Consider the following 27,055-nt stretch of genomic DNA (forward strand, 5'->3'; position numbering starts at 1 on the left):
CACAAATCATAATTTTTGGGAAGTTGGGAAGCACCCACTACGACATTATTCGTTATTCAGAGGAGAAGCAAGGCACCATCTGTAAGGCATTATGTCAATTTTGTTGATGCGACGGTTGACGATGAAGAAATATGGCTGAGCCCTTTGTAATGGGTTGGAAGCTTTAAACGACCCACTAGTTACGTAATTCATATTGTGTGACGCCCGGTCGTTGTTTAACTGTCCCAACACGCTTTACAACACAGTACGTTAACCGGAGAAACGGAGAGCGAGAGAGAGGGAATTAACTTTATTGAGACCCTGAGGAAATGGATCATGGGAGCCTTATGCGCTTCCTTGGCAACCAATAGAATTGCACTTGCGAGGAACCCACTACGCTATAAATTACAATTTTTGTGAAGTAGGGAAGCAGCCACTATGCAATTTTTCGTCATTCTGCGGAGAACCGTGGTACTCTCTAAACACCTGTAAGGCATTATGTGCACTTTGTTCATGCTGTGGCTGATGACGATGAAGAATTATCGCAGAGGCCTTTGTAATGGGTTGGAAGCATTCAACAACCCACTCGTCGCGCAATTCGCATTGCGTGACGCCCGGTTAGAGAATTCGCATTTGTGCGACGCCTGGTTGTTATTTTACTCTTCTACCACACTACATTACATATGTTAATGTGGTTCCTTCGCGACATGAAGCCTGTATAGGGTCCTTTTGCAACGTAGTTTGAAGCACCGGTTAGAATTTTCGTCGTCCATGCCGCAGGTCGCTGATGAAACTAAAGATAGATTAAAACTCTCTGTCTCGGTGGGTGAGGTAGAGAGAGCAATCGATCACCTCAACTGCGGCAAGTCTCCTGGACCGGACGGTCTAAGTGCGGCTTTTTACAAGAAGTTCAAGCACGAGTTGTCTCCAATTTTGGCGCACCTTTTCAACGAAGCATTTGAGGTGAAATCTCTGCCTCCGTCATTTCTGTCCTCCCATACTATTCTCATTCCTAAAACAGATGATCCAATCAAATTGCGGCAGGTTTCCGCTTATCGACCAATCAGTCTAACCAATGTAGATTACAAGATCTTTATGAAAATAATTGCACGTAGGTTGCAGGGCGTAATAAAAGAAATTATCGGTCCGCATCAAACATGTGGAATAAAGGGGAGGAGCATCTTCACGAATATTCATAAAGCGAGGTGCGTACTAGAATGCAGCGATGTCATGAACTCTCCGGTTGCAATGCTTCAGGTTGATTTGGAGAAAGCCTTCGATCGCGTGCCGCATGACTTGCTCATAGCAGTCTTAGAGCACGTGAACGTTGGTAAAGTGATAACAGAAGCAGTTAAAATGGCATATACACGATGTACTTCTCGCCTGATAGTTAGCAAAGAGGTAGGAACGTCTATAGAATTGCAGCGCTCTGTACGCCAAGGGTGCCCGCTCTCTCCTCTCCTTTTCTGCATATTCATTGAAAGCTTTTGTCTAAGTATATTGAACAGTAACGCAATTCAAGGATTCAGGCTTCATGCATGTGAAGTGCGCCTACTGGCGTGTAGAGCGCGCGCAGGAGAAACCGAGAGCTACAACATCTTGTTAGGAACTGTTTATTGTTTCCCAAAAGCGCGAGCAGGCGCGCGGGGCGATGCGAAAGGGAAAGAGGAGAAATAGGAGAGAAGGAGCGCGGTTCGAGTTGTCCCCTCTTCCCCGCGCCGCCCGACCGGCGGCGAGAGTTTTTGTTTTGTGTCCTTGCGATGCCGCAGGTGCCGGTTTCGGGGCGCGACGTAAGAGGATGCGCTACAGGCGTATCCTGATGACATAGCGATTTTTTGTACAAACCTCGAAAGTATTGCAGATGCAGTTAACATCGTAAAACGCTTTTGTGAGGTTAGTGGAAGCGCAGTGAATTGGGGAAAATGTCTTGGTTTCTGGCATGGAGATTGGGAGCTCACACCAAATTATTTCATGAACGTCCAGTGGCTCACAACACCGGTTAAGTATTTAGGCATTCCTCTCGAAAATTATAGCGACAGTGAACATTATTGGCTCGGGCAGACATCTCAAATCCGAGAAAAAGCAGAAAAATGGAAGGCCAAGGATTTATCCATTTTTGCACGCGGTACATTTGTAACGTGTTCTTTATTAAAAAAATTTTGGTACGTGTTGCAAGTACTTCATTGCTCTCGAATCAGCCTTCAAAAACTTCATCGTATTTTTGCCGTCTTCATTTGGGGTTCCACCTGGGAGAAGACTACTAGGACGAATCTTTTTCGACGTGTGCGTGACGGTGGTGTAGGTTTGTCGCATTTGTTTCTGCGACAGCTCGTAAATCGCTTCTTGTACCTTCGTGACGTTCAAGACCCGTTTTTGCGCACGGTCTGCCAAGTGCGGTTGGCCAATGCTTTGCCTGAGTTTGTCGTGTCTTCTGTTAGGTTGAAAGGTCGAACACAAGGTTACTTTAAAGAGATTATCGAGTCATTTTGCTTCCTCAAGGCACGATTTTCTATTGAATATTTAGGCACTGTTTCCCGTAAAAAGTTATATAAAGACTTATGTGATGTTGTTCTCCCCACTCCCTAGTACCGCTCTCAGTACTGTGGTGGAAAATGGAGAAAAGTTCTAAAACGCGTAAAAGGCATGCCTGTGCGTCCGGGGGTTAAAACTTTCTTCTTTAAGCTTCATGCTGGTGTCTTGCCAGTTAAGACGTGGTTGTCTGAAAAGGGGTTGTTCGTTCCGTGGGGTGACCAGTGCTTTTTATGTCGCAAACCAGAAACCATTGAGCATGTCTTTCTGGAATGCTGGGACGGGGTGTTCTTCTGGGACGTCCTGCGAAGGACACTAAAGAAAGATTTCCCTTTGGACGCACAGGGCATACGGTATTTGATGATTGAAAATGATGATGGATTTCCTTATGATATCACAATGTTATTGGCGCTTTACAGCATTTGGAGGTCCCGAATGGCTGTACGTAACGCTGATGTTGATGCTCGGCGAGCCATAGATTACTTTTGTGAGACGCTGACTTCGTTTCTTGAATTGCAAAAAATGCAAAAGGATGTACCCGATTGGGTACCTCGCATGGAATTACTGTTGCACATGAAACAATTGTAGACAGGATGTACTCTCTCCTCACTGTTGAAAACTGAAGCCCTGCAATAAAGACAAAAAAAACCGGTATGGCTCAGAGGTAGGATACTGGGCTCCCACGCAGAGGGCCCAGGTTCGAACCTCGTTCCATCCTGGAAATTTTTTCCTATTTCCTTTTTTTTTCTTATTTCGTGCGATAGCGGTTACGGACACCGGCGGCGGCGGCGGCGACGGACAACTACGGTGCCAAAAAAAAATCACAGCATATCCACGGAGTGAATGATGATGAGTGGGCGAAGCTGCGGAGGTTCATCGGTAAACCGTGAATCTTCCGTGAATCCTGCCCAGTACATCATCACCGACGTGAGATCGGGCGCGTTTATACTAAAGGTTCGATGAGTTATGACGACTTGCAGCGCACTTTAATTTTACATGTACGCTGTGAATTTTCATTATTTAGAAAACCATTACTTAGAAAACATCTGGCGTCTTTCGTTAAGCAGCTGGCGTCTTTTCGTTTTGCTTTAGAAACATCTGGCGTTCTTTCGTTTTGCTTTTACAAAACATCTGGCGTCTTTTGTTGGTTTATTTCATCAATCAACGGCGTTTTGAACAAAATTTTTATTGTTTAATCACGCACAGGAGAAATCTCACCAGGCACTACCTTGGAGGTAAAGAATGGCTGCTAATGGGAATGAGAGACAGAAGAAGTCGGCTTTTAGCTAACGCTGCGAATTTTTTATTGTTCAACAACGCACAGGAAAAATCTCCCACCGGCACCACCTTGCAGGTCAAAGCGTAAGACTGGTTACATACTACGCTACGAGGGACGAACGGGTGCCGCTATAAGGAGCTTCGCCCCTAAAACGGCCGTTGAAATGATCCTATAACAGCTTTCGCTGTAAAAGCTTTCAATTTGAAAACAGCCTTCGAGACGCGCACGACAAAATGGCCCTAAAATAGCTGTCCGACGCTCGCCTGGCTGTCGACCGCGTTCCCCGCTCGCCCTGTGAGAATTAACGGCCAGGCTAGAGGGAAGACACGACGCGCGTAGCGTTCCTCTTCGCGTTCCACGACCTTTGAATGGATGGATGCAGGCTACGGCGCGTAACTTCGCCCCAGCTTAAGAACCTGGGGAGCCAGCTCGTAATAGCGATAAATACGGCAATGTAATCTATACAGAAGGAAGTGGCGTCTTTTCATGGTGTCCGACAGCATAAAATTGTACGGTACATGATCTTTTAGTACGCAAAAGTGCTCGCTCCTGATGGCAGCGCCACTGCAAGCTTGGCGGCGCTACGAAATCGCTAGAGTGGCGCACTAGCTCTTTAGAAGGTTGTCCGAGTGCCATCTTGTTCGTCCTCGTCTGGGTTGTTTACTTGATCGGTGCACGGTACGTGGTCGACCGCGCTTGAGTCAGTTCGTACGGTGGTTTTGGATGCTTCAGGATGCCGACATGCTGTGCCAGTGGCACCAACCACCGGTACGACAGCAGAAAGAAGAGGTTTTCACTACAGCGGGTAAAATATGTAGCTTCCCGGAGGACACCCTAGTTGGCGCTGCTTTATAGTTTTCAGGGACTTTAGTGCATACCGAGTATCAGTGTTTATTATGTGCTTGTTGATGCCATATTTGCGCGAGATTCACCATATACGGTGTCCACGTATATGTTAAGAACTTCAGCCCGCTGCCGCAAGGGGTTAAATCATGATCATGGGCGTTAGTCCTCGGTACGGAGATGTGCCACTAGGCGTCAACGTGAGTGCGTCCACATCAGGCGGTGCTACATCTGCTAAACAACAATAGACATTATACAAGCTCTGATATACCAATGCACTATGAGCAATCAACTACTTCTGTGACGACACGTTTCACTTTCGTGTTATACCGATTCCTGTGACAGAGGGATCAACCATCTTTTTCAAGTATACTGCAGGACCTTCACGGCCCATGCGAGTGGGTACATGAATACATGAAAGTATATACATTGCCGAAAATTCATGTTGAAAATTTAGGTTTCGCCCATTCTCATATACAGCTTTACTATAAAAGAAGGTCGATACGTATTAGAATGGGCGCATGCTATAGGTCTACAGCATTTGTAGGCGTATGGCGGGAGGAACGCGCTGGAATGACAGTTATCGGGATGACAGTTACAGGGATGACAATTATCGTACTTTTGCACCAATTTTGGCCTTACTTCACTGCACTGACATTTTGAAATATTCATAAAATATTCGTCCTTACAAAGGACTGCTATTCGATTCGTTGATAGAATCAAATACTTGCACACACCCCGTAAATACGTCACTGCAAATAATCCGCCTCTTGCATTCTGTTTCACGAAATCGAATGAAAATGACAAGACGTGTTTTTCTGGCTTTCTTCCTGGTTTTCGATTTGGTAGGCTTTTCAGCAGCAGGCGCAATACGTATTCAGGCGATTTTGGATTTTGATTGAGCATTACCGGAGCCTAAGATGATTTGCTTATATACTGGCAAAAAATTAATGCTGGTTACAACGGGAAACGGAATGAAGGTAAGCGCACTGTGCAGTGTTTGCCTTATCTTTAACTTATTTTTTTTCATGCCCTGTATTACATGCTGCTTGTTTCTTGCTACGATGCTGAGATACAACTAAACGCGCGTTTCACTCAAGCGAAGTGAAATAGAGCGACTACCACATCGAGTTAATCGTTGTGGCTGTCGCTTATCGGCCCCTTTAAATCAGTAGCGCAGTAGCAGACGACGCGCCAAGACCAATCCTAACGCGACTGCAGCGCCCCCGCCTGGTTGGCGATCGCGGCGAGCCGCTCCGCGCCACTAGAAGGCCGCGCTCTTTGCCAGCTGAAGTAATGTAAAAACGTTGATCCCCGCCCAAGCACGAATGGTCAACAACGGAAGCTGCAACGTGTGGCCCCTAATCAGTGTTTGCCGCCCATGTTTCCTCGGTAATTTTTAGTGTACCTGCAGGGTGGTGATGTTGAGGGACATTTGCCCAATTTCTGTGGCACATAGGAGTTTCACTGCGGACCTGTTGTGGCTGAGGTTGTCGTAGATAGAAAATTATCACCATCATGAAAGCGCTGTCTTCGTCCTCTTCCTTTTAACAGCCAAGTTGTTCTAGCTGTCCCCGAAAACCATCATCACACCCTCGATCCGAAGGGGAGCGTCCGTGCACTCGGCTATCCAGGCACGCTAGCATAGCATAGCCTTGTGTAGTATAGTGTAGCAAGGCGGTGGGAAAGGGAAGTGAGCGTGTGGAGGAGAAACGTGATGGTGAGGAGGGGTCAAAGGAGGAGGAGAGTGAATAAAGCGTACAGAGAAATAATGAGGAAGAAATGCAGAAAGAAAAAGAGACGGAGAGAGCATCAATAAACGAGAGAGCAAACAGAAAGAAAGAAAGAGCAAGCAAGCATCGCGTCATCTATCGACCAGAGACCGCACCACCTGGCCAAGCCACGCATGCGCAGTAGCTAAGCCACGCCCACTGACCGAGACATCGCGCGCAACCTCCGCTCTATAGTGCACAGCCTGTCTGCATACTCCCGAAGAGGAAGCGGTGCATCTCGAAGGTAGACGTGTCGGTCGACGGGGAGTACAAGCGGCGACGGGCTTCGCTGTGCAAAGCTTTGCGCGACTTGGTGCAAACTGCCCGCAATTGTTTTTCTGCTCCGCTCCCAGAACACGTGCACCGGTTTGTCTAGCGTGGGATGCAATAATTATGAGTGAACTAGTACAGAGGGAGAGAGAAAAAAAATGACACAGAAAAAAAAATTGCACCATCTCCCACTAAAGGGAACCATGTGGGGATGCGAAGCAGCGCATGGGTCGACTTAAAGTTCCGTTCATCACGGGCACCTTGCCCGATGTTAACGCGTCCTTGCAAGTCGAGCACACCATGAATTCACTGTAGATGCTGTTGCTGTTACTCCTCCCGAACTCTTGTTGGAGCACGCCACGCGGGTTCATCACGCGTATGCAGAATATCATTCCCCGACGCCATCACGTGATTGCTGAGAGAGTGTAAGGGGGAGAGGCCACAGCGTCTTACCCAGCCCCAGACAGGCCTGAACGCGCTAGTGCGTGCCAGCGCGTTCTGATTAGGATACAACGCGTTGGTTCATCGCGCGTTTAAAGTGCTCTGCACCATCAAGGCGATCGAAGAACAAGAGGAAGAAGACTTCTCCTTGGGTCGAGCGCACGCTCAGTATGTTACAGATGGCTATGCTAAGTGGTAGAAAGCGGACGGTCTCCATTGGACGGACACAGCCACGAGCAAAGGCTGCTTTGCATCTAAAAGAGAAATTCTTGGCGAAAAATCGCTTGGTGAGGCGGGAGTTGCACTCGCGTCCCAACATTCCGAAGGCGAGCAAGCATACCCATGTATAGTATAGTATCGTATAGCAGAGTATGGGAAAGTGACAGATGAGAGGGTAAAAGCCTAGCCAAGTCAGGAGGTGCCGACTAGATCTGCTGTGACCCAGCCTTGCACGTCTTGGTGCAAGCTGCGCTGACTTTTTTGCCCTCAAAGGTCTTCTCAGGAACCTTACATAAAGCTTCGGCTAAGAATGGTAACAAAGGTCACCATGGTTGGCCTTTAAATCGTTCTGCGTTTATCCATCGCTGGCGACGGCAGCACACTCCACAAGTCGAAGTCTGCTTCCCTCTAGCACTCGGTTGAGCTTTGCACCACTGTAGGTGTCACAAAGATACCAGCCACTCACATTGCTTTCTGCAGTACGCAGGTAATCTGTAAACGCTAAGAAGTGTACAGCTGTTTGAAAATGGTTACTGATAAGCATCGTCGAATAGCCTAGAAAACACAGAAACACAGGCTAGACAGACGATACAGGCGCTAAATTTCAACTCATCTCTACAGCTTGTGTCCCTGTGACCCACAATGCATTCCAACCAACTAGCTCTGCTTTCCTTATTACTGATAAGTGTAAGCGCGGTCTGTGGTGGTGTATTCGGAGGTGAAGTTGCGGCCACAGACGCGTGGATCGTAATATTGATCGAAAAGTGAGATCCTGACGATCACTGCACCGATGAGCTGAAGCATAAACTGCGATCAGAGGTGATTTGCAGACTTAAACCATTGTACTAAATCATACAGTTTACACAGAAAGCTTAATTCTGTAGGCTAATGATCTTTAGTACTCACAGCAGCACCAACGAAGCAACACATTGAAAGATGGAAATTTTAGGCTTGTGCGACCAATAAATTGTAGGTCTGAAGCGAATACGAAGCGAATAGTGATTTCGTCGAATAATTTTGAAGCGAATTCGAATGGTATATATCACATATTATAAAGAAAAATGAGCATATTTGCCATGACCCAACTAACGTGCACAATATTTTTAAAGTTGAAACATGGCTTATGCAAAGTCAAGAGTTCGACGAAAGTTCGTCTGGTCAGGTATCATGATGAGGATGTAGATGCGGTCACTGACCAAGTCAATGTGAAGAACACAGAGACGTTTCGGGACCCATACGGGTTCATTGTTCACACTAAGCAGGCAAGAGCCGTGGGTCGCTTTTTTATGCTAAAATGTGACGTAATCAGCGGGTGTTACTGACAGGTAGATTCCCATCTGTCCTGTTGATAGGGTCCTCAGTCGTTTGGATAAAAACAGATTCTAAAAGTAGTCTCGTGGTCGAGTTCTTTTCCTTGGATATTATAGCGGCGTTGTCCCAATCGATGAAGTGACCGCGATTATCGGCGTGCTCATCAAGGGCGTCCATTTGATGTTCCTTTCATCTCCTGGTGAAGTTGCCAGTTTCGCCGATGTAACTGCGGCTGCAGTCTGCGCATGGCACCTTATAGACAACACCGGGGTATCGCTTGCTGTCTAAGCGATCCTTCACGTTCACAAGCTGATTCCTAAGCTTCTTGGACGGCATGTGCGCAACGCGAAGGTCATATCTTGAAAAGATACGGCTTAGGGCTTCGCTGAACCCAGAAACATAAGGGACGCCGGCACGTCTTCGAAAAGACCTGCCCTGGGATGGCTTGGGATGGAGGATACGATCTTCAACATTCTTAATAAACTTCATCGGGTACCCGTTCGTCACTAGTCCTCGGTGTAATGGTTGAAGATCTTTCCTCATTGCATCGTCACTTGAGCACATGCGTGTTGCCCGCGTCACCAGGGAAGAAACAACGGATTGCTTGTGGCAGGCTGGGTGGCACGAATCGAAATTCAGGTAGTGTCCGGTATGCGTTGCTTTCCTGTGCACAGTAATGAAAGGCTAGTTCCGGTACGGCTCACCTGAACATCGAGGAAAGGATGGCCGCTGTCACACTGATATTCTGCAGGTAACTGTATGGCGGCTTCTATACATGGTTTTCACGTGACGTCACGCTCAGCGGCGCGCGCAGCGGCGGCCATGCTGGTGAAGTCAGTGCGGATCCGCCGTGGTGCATAGGCCTGGCCGCGCTCGTTTTCCTCGTGGTTTGTGGCAGTAGTTCAGACGATTGTGGTGTTTTTCTTGTGAGATGCCGCCGATTGTTAGTAAGGAGCCCTTAGACCCGACTTACTATTCGGATCTTACGGGGCCTGAGCGCCGTGGCTATGCTGAAAAAGTGCAAATGTGTGACAACATCGACCCCTTCATGCTGTGACCGGGAACGGATACTTCAAGCGATGTGGACATATTTCCGCACATTTGTTACGCAGACATCGCCAATTATCTCGTTTTTTTCTGCGAATTATTTGACCCTCGAGGAAATGATGGCCTTCAAGTCGACTGAGGCGCATAATCATTTCACAAGCGGTTGGGTGAAGAGCTTGTCGGCTAAACTGTTGCAAGATGACAAGGTGCTTATGCTTGCTGAGGTAAGTAGCAGGTGCATTTTTTTTTAATTTTTCATAACGAGGGAGAGTGAAATAACGTTTAATCAGTGCACAAGGGATTTAGTGTGTCAATCCACTCGGCTATTTTCTGTCACTTCATCTCAAAGTACCATAATGAGTCTTTTTATTTTAGCTCTCGTGTTTGGTTTGTTCAGTTTGGAAGCTTGACAGTTTAATGCGCGAAGAAAAATACGGCAACGCGTAAAGAGATTCATATTACTTGCCGCATATTTGTCAACCAAAAATTTAAGTCCCGTGCACTTGTCGCGTCGCGATATGAAGGCCTGCTTTAACTGATCAAGCTGGTCGCGATTGCTCGTTCAGTAGGGCTAAACACTCGACAGTGAAGGCGGTGATGCGGGCTAGTTGGTTTGAATCACTAGTAACCATATTTGTAGCGCAAAAAAACCAGACGTAGACACAAGTGAGGAACACATACACAGGACGGGCGCTAGACATCAACTGATTTATTACTACGGACAACATAAAAGCCTAAAAACCGTCGGACATGAGCGCATGCGCACCATCACACTCCGAGGTGCTTCCTTATACCTGCGTCACCACGTTTTACCACCTTACATGCGCAAGATTTCCTTTCAGATATTCAAGCTCTTTACAAGACAAGGCTATCGACGCAACACTGACACATTTTCTTTCATTCTCACTTATAGCAAACGCTTCTATAATTTCTCGCGTTGCCTGGTCCTTGCCTTTCTTAAGCACACTTGTGGTGGTGAGTTCTGGAGCACAGCCACACCGGCGGCAATGGTCCGCCAAATGTCCCCCCGCTGCCTGCGCATCAACTGCCGCACGGTGCTCTCGCAATCTGTCATTAAGACAGCGCCCGGTTTGTCCTATGTAGCATCTGCCACAAGTAAGGGGTATCTTGTACACGACACCCGTCTCGCAAGGTACAAACGGTGTCGCGTGCTTTTTGGAGCACGCACTTTTTCTTTTCGACCATTCACCACAGGGCACATACGGCCCAGCTTCTCTGGAGCAGAGAAAACCACCGACACACCGCATTTTGCTGCCACCTTCTTTAGCCGATGGGAGAAGCGGTGAATGTATGGCAAGGCTACAGGCCACGCACTTGGCTTGCCAGAGGGCCTGGATCGAGCCTGCCCTTCAGTCTTCGCCTCATTTAGGAGGACTTCTGCCACAGAACTGATGATTTCCTTGGAAAAACCCGCCCTCTCGAGGCGTTCTACTTGGCGCTGCAAACTTTGACCAACAAGGTGGTCACATGACTTTGCGAGGGCCGCCCTAAGGCAGCTGACAGCAATTCCCCTTTTTATTAGTTCGAATGTGCCGAATCATACCTGAGCATTTCCTTTTTTGAACGTGGTTTGTAGCTCCAGCACACGTGCTTCTCAAGCATCTCAAAACACACATCGAGGAATTGTATACTCCCCCCTTCCGGCATTTCATGCGTAAACTTGAGGCCTTTTGCACATGCACTAAACACTTTTAGAATACTTTGGACACATTTTTTTCGTGCAACAGGTTCTACCCCCCTTATCACCACCAGGTAATCGTCAACATATCTAAAAATTACTGCTCTGGGAGCCTGGTCAATGTGCGCGGCAATGCGTCTGTCACAATCGGCTAAAAACAACGTACTTAAAATCGGAGCTATGCTCGATCCAATACAAACACCCTCCCTCTGTATAAAAACCCGGTCATTAAAGATACATATGTGTTCGCAAGATAAAAGGATAGTAATTCTAAAAAACTCTCAGTCGATAGCCCGGAGGAGCTGTGAAAGCTCAAAGGGTCCGACTCCTCGATGGCATCTCTTACCACCGTGAGACCATCTCTTACCACCATGTAAGGTGGTAAAACGTGGTGACGCAGGTATAAGGAAGCACCTCGGAGTGTGATGGTGCGCATGCGCTCATGTCCGACGGTTTTTAGGCTTTTATGTTGTCCGTAGTAATAAATCAGTTGATGTCTAGCGCCCGTCCTGTGTATGTGTTCCTCACTTGTGTCTACGTCTGGTTTTTTTGCGCTACAAATATGGTTACTAGTGATTCAAACCAACTAGCCCGCATCACCGCCTTGACTGCTCTACTTTCAAGTACAAAGGGCCCTGTTCTCCCTTCTTTTCTGTGTGCCAATCCGTCGGTGGCCTTGGTCAACCTTCTTGCTATCACCACGTGCCGAGCGAGAGTCTGCACGTTCTGCTTGAACAACAGACTCGTACCACTGGAGGTGCAGGCTGTCTTCGCTCCGTTCCAGGCGTCTGAAAGATATTCCAGGAGAATCACCAAGATGTTGCGCTCCGAACTGTGGCGACAGGTCAGGTTTCTGCAAGTGTGCTTACGCGTGTCCGTTTCTTCGGGTGGTACTGGTGGACGAGAAAGAGACTTTGCGTTTGGTGTTCTTTCTCGCGAAGCTGCTTATGGGACCGAACTTCTCTGGAAGGCGTATCTACCGGTGTTATGTGCGTGGAAAATGTCGCGCCAGAAAGGGAGGACAACCACGGGAAAAGTAGATTACCTTGATGTAGAGCCACTCCCCCAGGATGTGGAATCTGTACTCAAACATGGTCCGAAATTTGCGAGTGAGCCAAACGAATCACCTGTAGAAATGCTGTCGCTAGTCAGGAAGGTAGCCGTTAGTGCAAATGAGCAAGATAAGGGTAGGTGTATAGCTGAGGGTGTGGATTGTTTGAATTCTAGGCCTGAAGGCAAGAACAGAAAGCGGCTTCCGGTGCGTAGGTGTGTTGATTATTTGCGAGAAAGTAATCTTGCGCTGTTGGTAAGCGATAAAGAGGGAGCGTTCGTTGTTACTTCTATGTCAATGTACGGTAAAAAGGCACAAGAAGCGATCACAAAGAACTTCAAAGCTGCAAAAGTTGTTCCAGCTAAGCTAAGAGACAGGCGCTAGCACTATGCGAAAAGTTGAATTTGTGTCGCCTACGAAAGAGTGTACTTGCGGCTAAGAAAGGGTCACTTGAGATTTTTTTCACGGCAAAAACTCATAAAGATGGTGTTCCCTTTCGCGCAATAATCACAGAGAAGGGCACGTGGCAGGTTGAGATTTCGAAGTACCTCCAGCGGAATCTGTCGGGTCTGAAGGTCACAGATCCCTTTTTGGTAAAGAATTCGGATGAAGTGATAGAATTTTTCCGGAAATTAGAAAGTCCTTCGGAGGAAGTTTTTGCCTTTTCCGTCGATGCCGAGGATCTTTTTTATTCTATTCCTCAGCAAGAAATTCTCACGGTGGTAAGAGATGCCATCGAGGAGTCGGACCCTTTGAGCTTTCACAGCTCCTCCGGGCTATCGACTGAGAGTTTTTTAGAATTACTATCCTTTTATCTTGCGAACACATATGTATCTTTTAATGACCGGGTTTTTATACAGAGGGAGGGTGTTTGTATTGGATCGAGCATAGCTCCGATTTTAAGTACGTTGTTTTTAGCCGATTGTGACAGACGCATTGCCGCGCACATTGACCAGGCTCCCAGAGCAGTAATTTTTAGATATGTTGACGATTACCTGGTGGTGATAAGGGGGGTAGAACCTGTTGCACGAAAAAAATGTGTCCAAAGTATTCTAAAAGTGTTTAGTGCATGTGCAAAAGGCCTCAAGTTTACGCATGAAATGCCGGAAGGGGGGAGTATACAATTCCTCGATGTGTGTTTTGAGATGCTTGAGAAGCACGTGTGCTGGAGCTACAAACCACGTTCAAAAAAGGAAATGCTCAGGTATGATTCGGCACATTCGAAACTAATAAAAAGGGGAATTGCTGTCAGCTGCCTTAGGGCGGCCCTCGCAAAGTCATGTGACCACCTTGTTGGTCAAAGTTTGCAGCGCCAAGTAGAACGCCTCGAGAGGGCGGGTTTTTCCAAAAAAATCATCAGTTCTGTGGCAGAAGTCCTCCTAAATGAGGCGAAGACTGAAGGGCAGGCTCGATCCAGGCCCTCTGGCAAGCCAAGTGCGTGGCCTGTAGCCTTGCCATACATTCACCGCTTCTCCCATCGGCTAAAGAAGGTGGCAGCAAAATGCGGTGTGTCGGTGGTTTTCTCTGCTCCAGAGAAGCTGGGCCGTATGTGCCCTGTGGTGAATGGTCGAAAAGAAAAAAGTGCGTGCTCCAAAAAGCACGCGACACCGTTTGTACCTTGCGAGACGGGTGTCATGTACAAGATACCCCTTACTTGTGGCAGATGCTACATAGGACAAACCGGGCGCTGTCTTAATGACAGATTGCGAGAGCACCGTGCGGCAGTTGATGCGCAGGCAGCGGGGGGACATTTGGCGGACCATTGCCGCCGGTGTGGCTGTGCTCCAGAACTCACCACCACACGTGTGCTTAAGAAAGGCAAGGACCAGGCAACGCGAGAAATTATAGAAGCGTTTGCTATAAGTGAGAATGAAAGAAAATGTGTCAGTGTTGCGTCGATAGCCTTGTCTTGTAAAGAGCTTGAATATCTGAAAGGAAATCTTGCGCATGTAAGGTGGTAAAACGTGGTGACGCAGGTATAAGGAAGCACCTCGGAGTGTGATGGTGCGCATGCGCTCATGTCCGACGGTTTTTAGGCTTTTATGTTGTCCGTAGTAATAAATCAGTTGATGTCTAGCGCCCGTCCTGTGTATGTGTTCCTCACTTGTGTCTACGTCTGGTTTTTTTGCGCTACAAATATGGTTACTCGACAGTGACGTGCAGAGATGTGCCCAACGTTAATTTGTACCTTGCAACAATTCCTTTGCAGGTGAACCATTCACAAAGGTTGCGAGACCAGCTTCTACGTGTGTGGATTCTCTGCAAGAATGGGCTTGTGCTCTCAGCCCATTGCACGTGCATGGCAGGCGCTGGAGAGGCATGTTGTCATGTTGGAGCTTGCCTGTATGCTGTAGAAACTGGCGTGCGGATGAGAAATGCTACCAGCTATCTTCCCCCTCGCCACTCACCCTCTCCCGTGTCCCCTCTCTACTTCCTCTCCACTCTTCCTCTGAAACGCGGGCTAGACATGCCGAAATTCTCTCCTGCGCAACGCTGCGATGAGCACCAGCGCATGCGCGTGCCCTCCCGCTCTCTCTCCTCTCCTAGGCTACGCTGCCACGCTCTCGCGCGCCTGTCGACAGCGTTCCCCGCTCGCCCTGTGAGAATTAACAGCCAGACTAGAGGGAAGACAAGACGCGCGTAGCGTTCCTCTTCTCGTTCCACGACGCGAGGTCGGTAGCATGCCCAACGAACGCCAACGGAACGCGATCGTGCAAGTGCTCTGGCTTCGCATCGCCCCATGGTCCCCTTTAGCGAGAAATGGTGTAATTAGATGTGAAGCATCTTATAGGGAAGTTCAATCCGGTGGTGGTGGTGTGCGGCGTGACCAACCTTACTGCGCAAGCGCAAGCCCTCTCCACACACCTCCCCTCCCACTCTCCTCTTCCCCCTCTCCCTTTTGCCTCTCTCCCCTCCCCTCTACACTCCCCTGCGAAACGCTGCTTCGCATCGCCTCATGGTCCCCTTTAGCGGGAGATGGTGTGATTTGAAAGACGATAGTCTTTCTTGGCATACTTAAACAGAGACATTTTGGTCTGTCTTTCTGTCTGTCTGTCTTTCTGTTTGTCGGCACGTCACTCGATTCAGCCACTCGGCCAAAGTTGAACCACTTGCCCAAGGGCCAGCCATCTTGAACGGCTGTTCAAGATGGCTGGCCCTTGGGCAAGTGGTTCATTCATACTTGTGGACATTGTCGATCAGAAAGCAAACATTACAAATATCTGAGGCGCAACATCGCTAGGTAAGTATTAGGTGATGTGTTCGTTTAATAGAAAATGCAAACATACGTATTTCTAAAGACCCTAGTTTCTTAAGCTGCGCTGAAAATGCGACTGCGCTGAGACTTGCCTTCCTCCGTGCCCTCTGCACGAGCTCATTGTTGTGTTTCGGTTTCGCTTCTGTATTGCACTGTACGAATGCCATGGGGCGCCGCTCTGGCATTCCTGTTTTACCCAGGCGACGTGTAAATAAAAGAGGGTGTGGAGAGTACTCGTTGAGTGCGGACGTTTCTTCTGCTTCAGCGCTTCGCGCCAAACCGCGTGTTCGGGCTGGCTGGCGTCCCCGCCGGTCGCGTTGGTCACCGCCGGTCTTCGCCTGCTACTGCGCCGGGACTACCAGCCCGCAACACAACACTCATGTTTCCCGACGTATTGCCAGATGGTGTCCATATCTCACGCAGCGCCTCTTCAATCGTCTTTAGACGACATTTGCAGCGAGGCACGCAGATACGCGGCCAATTTTTCCCCTTTTCTTGCGCTGGCAGCAGCGAGGCCCGCTGTTTCCCCGATTTAGCGGCAAAATTGGGACCGGGTATTGCTGGAAAACCTAACCCTTGGGGCCGCAAACTAGCAGGCACAGCAAACGACCACCTCTGATTACTTTCAGTAATTCAAATTGGAGGGAAACAGCGCGAAAGACGAAACACCAGGTAGAGAAGGACAGATACAACAGCGCTGACTTACAACAAACGTTTATTCGTCAAACCACGGATTATATACCTGTGCAGGTGAAAACGAAAAGAAGAAACAAAACATGACAAGTCGAACATAAAAACTAAGAGAACCATCACCAAAAAGCAAGCTCATTGCGCGTGCAGTCATTCTGATAGAAAAACAAGCTCCTTTTCTGACAAGGCAACTGAAGGTCTGCTCACGCATGCGTCACCCAGCCTAACTATTTCCAAGGTCTCCAGTATTTAACGTGTAAGCTGGTCCCGATGACGCTTCACAACCGCACATAGATGAAACTCGGGAACGCAGCCACAATCTCGGCAATGAATGCCCAGGTGGCCAGACACCGCCGAGGAAACGCTGTAAGCGTGTTCCTTGAGACGCTCATTCAGACACCGGCCAGTTTGGCCTATGTATCGTTTACCACAGGACAGTGGTAGGGAATACAGCATACCTTGCACTCATGGAACAAACTTGTTCCGATGCTTAGTCGTGCAGGCGCGGGTCTCTCTAGCTCCCGGGTTGACGGCCCTACACAAGCTAGCCAGCTTCTCTGGGGCAGAAAAAACTACATCAACCTCACACCTGCCGGCTATCCTCTTCAGGTTTTGGGCTACGCCGTGGATGTAAGGAATGCCTACCCACTTCCTTTTTTCTGGTTTACTTTCACGAGTTTGAGCGAGCATCCCTGGGCTCATTTTTTGTTCCTTGAGCAGACACTCAGCCACCGCGGTCATTACGTTAGACGGGAATCCAGCATTGGTGAGGCGTTCAACCTGCATATTAAAACTGGCCTGGATCTTGTGGTAGCATCACTGCCGCAAAGCGTGCGCGAAGCAGGCCTTCACTATTGCCCTTTTCACAACTTTAGAGTGGGCCGACGCAAACGGCAGCAAAGGCTTACTAGTAAACCCGTGGAGCATACGCCCAAAAAAAAATGGTCACAATCAATGGTAATGCTCAAATCTAGGAAGCGGATCGTTCCACCATCGGAAAATTGATGGGTTAAAACAAGAGGAGACATGCACTCACGTAAAACGTCTAAAATATTATTCATTAACGTACCCATGGCAGAGCTACCAGCTTCAAAGAAAACAAGAAAATCATTAACGTAACGAAATACTTTTTATTTATTTATTTACGCAATACTCACAGCGCCATCAGAGGCATTACAGTGAGGGGGTGCACACATTATAAGCGGTTTCATACAACATCACATGTAAACACTAGAAAACAAACACTAGCCACAATAATAAATAAATTACATACACAGCTAGTATGTAGAGAAAGGCGAAATGGGAACTAATAAAAACACTAAGTCAACAATGAACAAAACGTATCATTTGATATTTCATTAACTACAGCAGCAGGTAATCTATTCCACTCCCATATTGTTTTTGGGAAAAACGACATTCTGAAGGATTCAGTATGGCAAAACATTTCACGCACTTTATGGGGATGATGGCTCCGTGTAGATACATAATGAGGTTCTAGTATATATTGTTGCCGATCAATGCCAATTTTTGAGTGAAAAATCTTTTGAAAAAGCTTTAGACGAAGTTTTTTTCTGCGATTTTCTAGCAACTCCCATTTAAGACCCACCTTCGCTTGGGTAGCGCTAAAGGTAAATGTATAATTTCCAGTCACAAACCATGCAGCTAAATTTTGCACTTTTTCTATACGTTCCCTGTCACCTACCATCGGTGGGTCCCACACCTCACATGCATATTCTAAAATCGATCTGACAAACGTCTTGAAAAGCAGTTCTTTAGTAGCCATACTAAAACATTTTGCATTACGCCGTAGAAACCCTAATGACTTGCCAGCACTTGCAACTACATGATCAACATGACGATGCCATTTTAAGTCAGGGGTAAAGTAAACACCAAGATATTTATATTCATGCACTTGTGACAATGGAATATCATCTAAAGTATACTGAAATGAAGGTGAATTCTTTTTCTTGGTAAATGACATGAGAACAGTCTTATCTAGATTTAAAGTCATATTCCACTTGCGACACCACTGACCAATAAGGTTTAAATCACACTGCAAAGCACGACAGTCATCTTCACTAGTAATAGGCCTATATAACACACAGTCATCAGCATACAATCTCATACGTGACAGAACACCTTCACCAATGTCATTTATAAATAAAAGAAACAAAAGCGGACCCAGAACGGAGCCCTGAGGGACACCAGAAGTGACGTCTCTTCTTGACGACTTAAAACCGTTAACAACTACGTATTGTTTACGCATTCTTAGGTATTCGACAATCCAGGTGATAACTTGCGTATGGATTTTGTAGGTATGCAATTTTTCAATTAACACAGAATGAGACACAGTGTCGAACGCCTTCCTAAAATCCAAAAAGATACAGTCTATAGATAGTCGCTTGTCAAGAGTACTGCTGATATCATGTGTGAATTCAATTAACTGTGTTATACAAGAAAAATTCTTTCTAAAACCATGTTGGCCTGGATTAAATAGGGAATGCTCATTCATATGTGCTACAATACTTGAATATAAAATGTGCTCTAACACTTTGCATGCTACACACGTTAAAGAAATTGGACGGTAGTTACCCACGTAACTTCGCGGACCAGCTTTATGAATGGGAACAACTGCACCAATCTTCCAATCACTGGGCAGGGAAGATTCCGCCAGAGATTTTTCAAAAAGTATTTTTAAAAAACGAGCTAACGGTCGTGCGCAAATTTTAAAAAAGTAAGTTGACAAGCCGTCAGGTCCTCCGCCTTTACCAGCATTTAGTTTCAGAAGCAACAATTCTATGCCACGTGTACTGATAACTACGTCATCCATGTCACCTATCGTCGCTATCTGATCTCGCGGGGTAGTCCTGCCGTAATCACTATTTGGCATATCAGTCGAAAAGACAGAAGCAAAATACTGATTAAAATATTCCGCCTTATCTTTGTCTTCGGAAACGACACTATCTTTCGTTGTGATTGAGGGAATGGCTGTTATCTCTTTGCCATTTCTTTTCACATGTTTCCAGAATTGCTTGGGATCATCCTTAATTCTCAGCTGTATAGATTCACTAAAAGCATTCTTGGCTGCGCGAATTTCCTTTTTCATTTCAATCGTAACTTCTTTTAGTTTTTTGGAATTATCACTTGATGGAACACGAAGAAAGTTGTGGTAAAGTCTTTGCCTTTTTGTGTAAGCCTACGCAATGCTTTCGAAAACCAAGGCTTACTTCTATTTTGTCTTTCATTGGGTAATCTTGATGGTATAAAACGTTGACGTAAGTCTAGCAGTTTGTTTTTCAAGCAATCCCATAATTCATTTGTATTTTTATACTCTGCTTCTGTTGCAAAAACGTCATAATACCTATTCAAGCCCTCATTTAGGCCATCTAACTGAGCCTTCGAATAGTCATACACACGTCTCGGCACACTACTAGCACATTTTACATGCTTAAATTGCATTTCAGATATTACAACACTGTGGTCACTAATGCCAGGAGCCACTACGGTGGAACTCACTAAATGAGGTTGGTTTGTGAACAGCAGATCTAGTACATGATCTCCTCTTGTTGGTTCAGACACCATTTGAGACAACGCAAATAAATTGACCATATTCTTCATTTCCTGGCACAAGTGACCGTCATATGAAATTAGCGAACCCTGATCATTCCATACGGCAGTTGGGAGGTTAAAGTCACCGCCTATCACCAGATTATCTGCTTTATCATTTCAACTGCAGATCTGAACTGACGTAATATATTAACCGGTGAATCAGGTGGCCTATAAAAACTAGATACAGTCAGAGTACATTTGTTAGAAAGCGTAATTTGACAGAAGATAGCCTCGCATTCCCCGATTTGAACAGACAACTGGACAGACGAGATGCTCTTTTCTACTAGTATGAAAACTCCGCCACCTCGAGAATTTCGATCTTTTCTGTAACACGTGTAATCGCCTGGAAATACCTCATTATCTGCTATATCATCACTTAACCATGATTCGGTTCCTAATATTACTGTTGGCTTAATCAAGTCAATAAGTGCGCTAAATTCGTCAGCTTTCTTCTTTATACTTCGGCAGTTTATCACGAGAAACGAAACATTGCCATTGTTACACTGATGACGTCACTTCAGGGAAACAATCTGTTTTATCTCTTCATTATAAACATACTTTGTGCCATTGAACAGCAAAGTGTCATAGCGAAGGCTGACTTTGTCGCCATCCTTCCTGTGAGATTTCGCAAAGTCCCACAGCTGCTTTCTTTTGGAACTTACAACGTCTGAAAAGTCTTCAGATATTGCAACCTGGCTGTTCTTCAACTTTTTAGCGTTAGCTAACACCAACTGTTTTTCCTTGTACGAGGAAAAGCTCGCTATCAAGGGACGATTTTTTCCAGGTTGAAACCTGCCAAGGCGATGCGCACGTTCAATTGACAAGTTGCGTAGACCCAACATAGAATCACATAGTTCATGTATTTTACGCTCGGAGTCTGCGCTCTTTTCAACGATATCAGTTTCTGTGATGCCATAGAACACCAGATTGCTGCGACGGCTTCGATTTTCAAGATCATCTACTTTTGCCATCAATGACGTGATGAGGCTACGCTGGTCGTCACATGCATTTTTACACTCTTTCACTGTTGCAGAAAGCTGATCAAAGTTAGATAACATGGCTTCCATTGATGTAATGCGTCTACCTAGGTCATCTATGGCGTTCTTATTTTCTGTTTGTGTTTCCTCAATGGCTGCAAGCTTTAACTTAATATCTGCTTGTCCGTCAAGAAGCAGTTGCAACTTTTCCTGGCCAGAGGGACCCGGGTTCATTTCTACGTCTCCGCACAAGAAAAGCAAAAGAAAGTAGAAAGCGTAGCATCGTAAAAGACGGAAACGACATTTAGGCCGGCGTCTGAGTCTGCAATACCTTTTCTCATAAAAATTCGTGTGGGGTGGAACCGGCAGAACACAGACTACTGTTAAATGCAATGGTTTTGGTTCACTAACCTGAAAGAACAGCAGAAATAGCGTGAGCGGCATCGTCGCTGCCGTGCCGGTTCCACGCCCCAACGATGCAGTGCAGGCGCCTTCCTTATAGAGCTCAGCGATAAGCTCGCAGCAGTTCCAATGTTCGTAGACCGGTGGCACAGCGCACCAACCAAGTTCATCGGAGCTGCACACAGTCACAGTGTCCGAGGTTTGATCCGTTTCGTTCCAAGCCCCGTCGGTTCCAACAGCTCCTGAAGACCAAGTAATGTTCCAGCGATGATCGGCAAAGGCTTCACACCAGTGAAGGGGACACCACTGGTGAAGAAAACCGCCGGCCTGAAAGAACAGCAGAAATAGCGTGAGCGGCATCGTCGCTGCCGTGCCGGTTCCACGCCCCAACGATGCAGTGCAGGCGCCTTCCTTATATAGCTCAGCGATAAGCTCGCAGCAGTTCCAATGTTCGTAGACCGGTGGCACAGCGCACCAACCAAGTTCATCGGAGCTGCACACAGTCACAGTGTCCGAGGTTTGATCCGTTTCGTTCCAAGCCCCGTCGGTTCCAACAGCTCCTGAAGACCAAGTAATGTTCCAGCGATGATCGGCAAAGGCTTCACACCGGTGAAGGGGACACCACTGGTGAAGAAAACCGCCGGCCTGAAAGAACAGCAGAAATAGCGTGAGCGGCATCGTCGCTGCCGTGCCGGTTCCACGCCCCCAACCTTTAACTCTGTTATGCGTTCTTGGACCGTGCTGTTAAGGCTGGCCAAAAATAATTCACTCAAAATGGGTGCCAAACAAGAGCCAATACAAACTCCCGTTCGTTGCAGATAAACGTGATTGTCCCAAGTTGCAAAAGTCGACCTAAGGTAGAAACCAAGCAGTTTCATAAAGCCATCCACAGAAATGCCACTCATGCCAGTCAGCAACCACTTTAGTAATTCAAAGTTCTTGCATCCCGCTTTTTGTGTGTTTGGTTGATTCGAAAACCAGCTCAATTAGAAGAATTTTCACCGCCCTAGTGACTGAATTAACGAGGTTTTACTGTATGTTCATTTAACCCTGAAGTGTGGCTTTGCGGTAGTGCGGTTTTCCACTGGATAGGTGTATTCACGGTATAGCAACTCTCCACTGCAGTGAAACCACCTTTACAGGGGTTTCAGGCGGTTTATACATGTCTATTCGTTCATTTCGTATACTTCGAAATTTCCTAGGACCTAAATTCCTGTCGAAGCGAATTCGAATACTGTAATATTCGTTCGAATATTCGAAGTACTCAAATATTCGCACAAGCCTAGAAAAATTGTGTCGATGTTGTCTAGTGCTTCCTGCAACGGTGCCTAATGTCGTCAGTGAACTTGACTGCAGCCAGCGCATCTGACACTTGTATGGCTTGGTGAAGCAGTGGTCTTGGCTGATCGGTTCAATTTGCTCAGCTATCACGTGCATTGGCATCCCAGCAGCCATGTTCCTAGTAAAATCATTCTGCTTCCCTATGTGCCTCGGAATGTTTCTGATAAAAAAAACTCACAGGGTCCCATATGCATCCGCCTCAGTCGACTCAAAGGCTAAAGCCATCTTCTTTTTCTTCTAATTCGATGTATTGAACCTCCCGTACCCCCTTCCGAAAGTTTTCTGCAACTAACGTGGTTTTGCAATGCCTCCAGGATCGGCCCACCTTCGAGCAAGCAACAATGTCATGTGACGTCACATTATGTGACGTTATGATGACATCAGAAGTTTTGGTGGTCTGTGACATTAAATGACGTCATATAGTGACGTCATCACGTGATAACGGTTTTTTGCGTCACTCCTGTTGACGCTGCCAACGGGAACACGCTGGTCAATTTTCGCATTTGATGAGGCATTGAAAGCTTTCGCCTTAATACGATTTCGTATGGTATCTCTGTGTTCATTTTTGTGCTTACGTGCGTTTGCGTAATTACATCATGTAAACACGACACGCTCTACTCACTTGCTTTACAAATGCGTTTGTGCACAATCGTTGGAACTGTTTCAGTGTCCCTTTAAAACGCATAAATTACATTATGTGGCATGCTCTAAGTTGTCCTATATAGTAATGCTGTTGCTGCAGAAGTTTCTGTCAGCTGCCTCATTTCATTGCCTTGGCATAAAGTGGAAACAGACAGAAATTGGTGCCTGGAGTCGACAAATTGTATTTTTCAGAGAAGGCTCATTCAGGCGGTCAGTCAACCATCTTGCTTTAAGTGTATTGTCATCTTCCTTCTTGTGGGATCTCTGTGGCGCATAGGAGCACGCTACAGGGCCCCCCTTCTAATGCGGAAGCCATCAGAGTGGGATGAATGGACAAGAGCGGATGGTGCGAAGCGGATGCGTCAAGTACGACTGCTACTTGTCGGAACGGATTGTGACAGCAGAAATGGTTACAGCATCAGAGACCAGCTTCAGACTGTTGACACAGACCGTGTCTTCCTGTCCGTCGATGAGAGTGCACGCTTGCGTATCTTGAACAGACCATTATGTGGGGGCTGTAAGGGAGGACACACAGCATCAGGGCACACAGAAACGGGCATCCAGTTCTGTAGGTCAGGGTTGACGTATACGCAACTGGACGTCTGTCATTGTTGGGAGGAATGACAGTACACATAGTGCTGCATAGCGAAACTTCATTGTTATGGTCGGCGAGTCGTCGAAGAATTCACCAGGAGCACGAAGAGTGTTGCCAAACGCATCAGCTCAGCAATGCTGATGAATGACTCACTGCAAAGATATGACCAGCGATTATGTTGCCTACGTGCTGCATGCCCTGCCCATGCCCATTTCCTCGTGATTTGGGCTGTGATGTCCTTAACACTAGTTTGTTCCCTGACCCACTCTTCTCTCTTGTCCCCTTAGGTTACACCTATCATTTTCCTTTCCATTGCTCACTGCATCATACTCAATTTGAGCTGAACCCTCTTCGTAAGCCTTCAGGTTTCTGCTCCGCGGGCAAGTACCGGCAAGATGCAGCTCTTATATACTTTTCTCTTGAGGGATTGTGGTAAACAACCATTCCTGATTTTAGAACGCCCGCCAAATGCTCTCCACCCCATTCTTATTCATCTAGTTACTCCAGTCTCATGGTTCAGCTCCGCGATCACTACCTGTCCTAAATAGACGTATTCCTTTATCACTTCCAGTGCGTCGCTACCTCGAACTTAGCTTGTATTAGCGCGGAACATACGAGAAGTAGACACTACACACGAAAAAGAGACAGGTAGGCGCTAAACTTCCAACTGTCGTCTAGCTGTCTCTTTTTTGTGTGTCGTGTGTGTACTTCTCGTATGCTCCGCGCTAATACAAGCTAAGTCCACGGATGAACAACTCACCCGAACAACAACACTTCTGAACCTCGCTACCTGCTGCAAAGCGCTGCTTTTTTTTCCGTGACTGTTGAACATTACTTTACTTTTCTGCATATTAATTTTTAGACATACTGTTCTGCTTTCCTTGCCCAGTTCACTAATCATGACTTGCAATTCATCCCCTGAGTTACTCATCAATGCGATGTCATCAGCAAATCGGAGGTTACTAAAATATTCTCCATTACCTCGTATCCCTAACTGTTCCCAATCTAGAGCCCTGAAGACCTCCTGTAAGCCCGTGGTGAACGGCATTGGGGAGATTGTGTCTTCCTTCCTTACACCCTTCTTTAGTACAATTTCGTTGCTTTCTTTATGGAGGGCTATGGTGGCTGTGGAGCCGCTGTAGGTTTTTCCAGTATTTTTATAGATGGTTCATCGATGCCACGATTTTGTGCTGCCTGCGTGACTGCTGAGATTTTGACCTAAATAAATACTTTCTCGTAATCTATGACAGCTATACATAGGGGCTGGTCATACTCCGTGCCTTTCTCTATCATCTCATTGGTAGTGACAGGCCTCTGACGCGGTCGACAGCCAAAGAATGGAGCGCGTAAAAGGCGGTGCAATGGAATGGGCAAGCCACGTAGGGACGAGGACGTCGTGTCAACGTATCACAAACGAGGGGCGGGTCGCATTTGAGAAGCAAAACATCTGCAAACACGAGAGATGCGCCATGCTAGCGAAGCAGCTCGAGCTCTTCATCATTACTCTGGGCAGCAGCCATGGCCATGAAGCTGATGATTAGACGGCCGTTGTCCATTGAATGAATAGCAGCGCAGAAAAGTGCGTCTGCGACAGTGTTGGATTTTACGCAGACGTGGTGAATGTCGCTGGTGTATTCAGAGATGTAGGTGAGCTGTATAATTTCGCGGGGAGGGTAGAAGTTGCTGGAGGAAGCTAGGGTGGACATCAAGGATTTCTGGTCAGTGAGGACGTGAAACTAGTGTCCCTTGACGCAATGTCAAAAGTGCTTCACAGCCGAATAGATGGTGAGCAGCTGTCTGGCCGAAGGTGCTGCGCTTGGTGGGACGCAAGCTTTTTAGAAAAGAAGTCAATTAGCTGTGAAGCACCAGCAACGAACCGCTGCGAGAATGTGCCCACAGCTGTGTCAGATATGCAGCCATGAGGGATGTTGAGGAGCGCCACGCTGTCAATGGCTTCTTCAACCCTTTGGGGTCCTAAACGTTCACCAACTTTATTCTGGTTCGAAGATACTTCACCAGCTTGGACCACCATGAAAGAAGAACAACAGCTGTGCAAGAAAAACTCATCAGATATTTCTTTTTCCAGTGGATATTGTGCGTGAGTCTTTCGGTGATATTTGAGCAGCGTGTGGTGCCCGACAGTGGACTGTTGTGGCCACGTTGCATTTTCGGGAGGGGCCCGACAACGGACCGCAAAAGGTTAATGCTTCCAAATGTGTGGCCAGCGATGTCATTCTAGGGCACGGGAGGACGCAGTGTTTTGAGGCCCAAAGAGGGTTGTGAAGATGCTGCATTATATTAGTGCAGTGAGGAATGAAGCGGTGGCGTGGCCAAGACATTCACGCAGTTGTCTGGTCTTGCATGGATGATGAAACTCGCGGACGGCTGTGACACGTGTTGAAAGTGGGTGAATGCCATTTGCGTTGACACGATAGCCGAGGAAATCCAGCTCTTGGGACCGCTAGCGATAAGACCAAACTTGCTGGGCCTTGCGGGCACCTAGGTGGAGTCTTCTTCCTTTTCAGATTTGTGTGGCACGTACAGGCATGATGCAATCATGTATTGTCAAATAAACGCATTCTCATATGTAGTCATGTATTCCCACCCCTTATATTCAATCATGGGGCCCCTAATGTAATAAAGTGCAGTGAAGTGATGAAATCCTGTAGGACGCTATTCAGTTCAATATATTTTAACATTCACATGTGGGTATCTCGCACTGTGGAAATAATGAACAAGCAACACTTATTGAAATTAGACTAGAAAACACATAGTGTTGCTTATTATTCAAGGTAGATTATGATATCAACATAGAGTAAATTATAATGAGCGTTCCCTCCATGAAGTCTCTTCAGCACTGGCACTAAGTGAGCTGGTCTTTTGTGTCACAGGTTGGAGTTGCTGCTTAACAAAGGCAGGGCCAATGAGCGTGTCTACTTCAACTTGGGCATGCTCTCCATGGACGACAAAAAGGTGGAAGAAGCCGAGCAATGGTTTCACTTGGCCATACAAGTAGGTGGCCTGCTTCTTTCAGCCATGAGGGGCAAAGCAATTGCATTTCTGTAACGAGAGTGTGTTTTCTCCTTCTATGTATTCTCATTAC

The 27,055-nt window shown here is 46.8% G+C and overlaps 1 protein-coding gene across 1 annotated transcript in view; it reads left to right on the forward strand.

Moving 5' to 3' along the window:
- The window catches only part of LOC119382298 (protein O-mannosyl-transferase Tmtc3), a 473,291-nt gene that overhangs the window by 324,598 nt on the left and 121,638 nt on the right, over positions 1–27,055 (forward strand). The window contains exon 13 of the mRNA XM_049413068.1: positions 26,844–26,964. Coding sequence (XP_049269025.1) covers positions 26,844–26,964 — 121 coding nt within the window. The remainder of the gene's footprint in view (positions 1–26,843; positions 26,965–27,055) is intronic.

The sequence above is a fragment of the Rhipicephalus sanguineus genome, chromosome 2, assembly GCF_013339695.2.
Source record: "Rhipicephalus sanguineus isolate Rsan-2018 chromosome 2, BIME_Rsan_1.4, whole genome shotgun sequence".
NCBI classification, from domain to species: Eukaryota; Metazoa; Arthropoda; class Arachnida; order Ixodida; family Ixodidae; genus Rhipicephalus; species Rhipicephalus sanguineus.